A 3,308-nucleotide genomic window follows, 5' to 3' on the forward strand; every position below is an offset into this window, starting at 1 on the left:
AGATATCAGTAATTTTATTTTTTACCTAGTAAGAAAAATTTTAAAAATCTCACTCAAACAAGTTTATAGTATGAATAGTTTTAAAATGATTTTAAGTGGATATTTGGGCCTATCAGGCTCTGATGAAATGTATTTTCATGTCTGCTCTAACTGAACCAGGGTCATTATGGGACCAGCTTCTGAACCAATATGGTACTAGTCAGATTCTTTAACTATTTGTATAAGACCTATTTACAGAAAAATCTATAAGTAATTTTTAAAATAGTTATTTGCACGAATTTGTTTATTTTACAATTGACACCAAATTGATGGTCAGACAGAATAAAGAAAAGAATAGCAAAGGAATCTATGTGCTCTCATTGTAAATAACTGTTGTAAATAAAAATGCCCTATGTTCCCTAAAATAATCATATGAGGTAATCATGAAAGCAGCTTAAAGGTAACAATGAATATATTTTTCCATCTTACAGTATTTTCATAGCAGTTTGCTCACTTGAAAACTTTGCAGGATGCTGATATTTGAATGCACAAATTATTGTATGGCCACATTAATTCAATAAATTATTTTACACAAATATAACCAATGTAACTTCTGTACCCACTTTTATTTATGGACTATTGCCATAATGAAAAAATTAAGTGAAAATTATAGGGATGTGATAATTAAAATCACAATTAATTGTGGGTGTCTCTTGAAATTTGACACCTCAGGCTTCACTATAGAGAGTATAACAGTGAGAGACAGTACAACAGTGGGATATGGAAATAATCATTGAAATGCAATAATCTATGTTAATTGAAAATGTTATTTTCTTCATATCCTCACATAGAAGTGAGAATGCTGGGCATATGTTCTTGTATACAAAATTTTTGTGATTTGCCCAAACTCCTTTAGAGTAACGTAACAAAACCATGTTCCCTTTTACAAGGAACAGGGTGCATTTCTCTCCATCCCCATAGCATTGTGATGTCTTTCTTTCCTGTAGCAAAAGGGTCTTGAATTATTGGTTACAAGCAACTTATCCCTTTGGATTTAACTTTCATTTTTATGTTGATCAAAGATGTTTGTTCTATGCAACCTTCTCTGCCCACATGAATTGGTCAAGAAGGAAGAATCAAAGGAGAGGATGGTGTACAGGAAAATGTCTGTTCATGGGGGCAAGAGAGCTATGTGCTATCCATAGAATCAAATTTCAGAAAAGTGATAGAAATGAGTTATATTTGAGAAGAAAATTGAGACTGATCTCTTGGATGAGATAAAAAGGATAGAAGTTAAAGGTCCTAACCTTTTACTTTTTGAAATTTTCTATATGTATCAATGCTTCGTATAAACTATGGAGCACTCACATTGGGTTAACTCTCAACAGTGGATGAAAAAATGAAATATTTTGTTTTCAATTATGTGTGTATGTTTCTGTGTGATTAGTGTAGTGTGCATGGGGACAAGTAGAGACCATGATTCTCCAGACTTACAGGTAGGTATCACTTAACCATTATGGGTGCCAGAAACTGAAACTGTTTCCCTGCAAGAACAGTATGTTCTCTGAACCTCTGGGCTGCTTCCCAAAGGCACAGATGAGCAGTGGCAACCTTCCCTTTTATGTTTGCTGCAGCTCAGTCTCAATAGATGAAATATTAAACCAATCTACATGAACATGGAGAGCCTTGTATCAAAACAGCCAGTCATCAAGAGGACAAGATGACCACTTAATCTGTGGAAATTAAGAAGCTCTTGTAGGAATAGTAAATAGGGAAGTCTGATCACAGTTTGGACAGTGTAGAGTGAGAAGATTAATCAGCTAGTTGGGAAGGATTGTCCCAAATAATAAGTTATATGGAAGTTGACCAAAGTTAATACAAACACATCCTGTTTCAAATACAGAGAAAGCCAGTTTTAAAGTTAGACAGACCCTTAAACAATAACTACTTGTTTTGCCTAACAAACCACTGCTTATAAATCTGATGGGAAAGGTAATTTTTTACCAAAGTACAAATGTATGAAATGGAATAAGTCAAAAACAATCATCAATTCTATCCTTTTATGGGACCTTCTTGGTGTAGAAGAAAACTATGGGTATTTCAGTTTCCAGGGTGTTGTGGGAAAGTGACTTTAAATTAGGGAATCTGTGGTTTCTCTATCACAGGTGCAAAAACAAAGAGGACAAATTACAGCTCTTTTAACGTTCTCTTGCCTATAACTGAACCTAACATCCAACAAGTGTCATAACTGCTGACTCCTTTAAAATATGTTAAGAAAATGTGTGAATATATATATATGTGTGTGTGTGTGTGTGTGTGTATGTATGTAAAACATGCAAAGTTATATGTCATTCTGTCTAATAACAAGAAGCAGACTTTTAGCTTACAAGGCTTGTGGGAAAATCTGTTTGTTATAGTATTTGAACAAATAGGAAGTTTATTAGATATGACAGTGAAGAGACACCTCTAGAGAATTTTTTTTCCAATTTGTGTTTGGAAAAGGAAAATACAGATTCAAATATTGAAACATATTCTGATGCAGCACAGTCTAGAACTTCTTATCTTATTAAGCAACCACATACTGGTCTTGGGAGACGCTGTAGATCTTCAACGCCCCCTGCTGGTTATGAGTGTCTCCATATAGAAGTTTTTGTGCAGGCTCACACTGGAGTTCTCTCACTGTGTTTTTGGCACAGTAATACATCGCTGTGTCTTCAGTTTGCAAACTGTTCAGTTTTAAGAAAACTTGGCTCTTGGAGGTGTCCCTGGTGATGCTGATTCGGGACTGGAGAGCTGAATTATACTCTGTGCTTCCATCACCCCATATACCTCCCATCCACCCCAGACCCTTTCCTGGAGGTTGGCGGATCCAGTATACAGCATAGCTCGTTAATGAGAATCCAGAGACAGTGCAGGTGAGCGACAGGGTCTGTGATGGCTGCACCAGGCCAGGTCCTGACTCCTTCAGCTGTATCTGGGACAGAGCACCTAGGGACAAACAACAACACTTTCCATTCCATCATATAACCCATAGATGAAAAACATGGGTCCCTTTCCTGAAACCTTGAAACACTTACAACTTGGAAATGTCACCAGGCAGAGGAGAAGCACCAGGATAGCCATGCTGTGTTGGAGGCTCTAGTCAGAAGGAGATGGGGTCTCTCAGCTTGGCCTTGGATTTTATCCTGAGCATGCGGACTGATTTGCATTGGGGGAGGTTCCAGAGAGCATAAAAGGAAGCATAGGCAATGTTTCCAATTTCTCCTCCAGGAAAATAAGATTTGCTTTGTGTGTCTTAGAGGTACTCAATATTCAACATCAGGAACATT

General features: G+C 36.8%; 1 gene segment (V, D, J or C); it reads right to left on the minus strand.

The window, feature by feature from the left end:
- Positions 1-2,545: 2,545 nt before the first annotated feature.
- LOC101993512 lies at positions 2,546-3,102 on the minus strand. The segment is given in 2 exon segments: positions 2,546-2,967; positions 3,057-3,102. Coding segments are annotated over 2 exon segments (468 nt in total).
- Between the last annotated feature and the right edge of the window lie 206 nt (positions 3,103-3,308).

The sequence above is a fragment of the Microtus ochrogaster genome, unplaced genomic scaffold (genome assembly GCF_000317375.1).
Source record: "Microtus ochrogaster isolate Prairie Vole_2 unplaced genomic scaffold, MicOch1.0 UNK101, whole genome shotgun sequence".
Classification (NCBI taxonomy): domain Eukaryota; kingdom Metazoa; phylum Chordata; class Mammalia; order Rodentia; family Cricetidae; genus Microtus; species Microtus ochrogaster.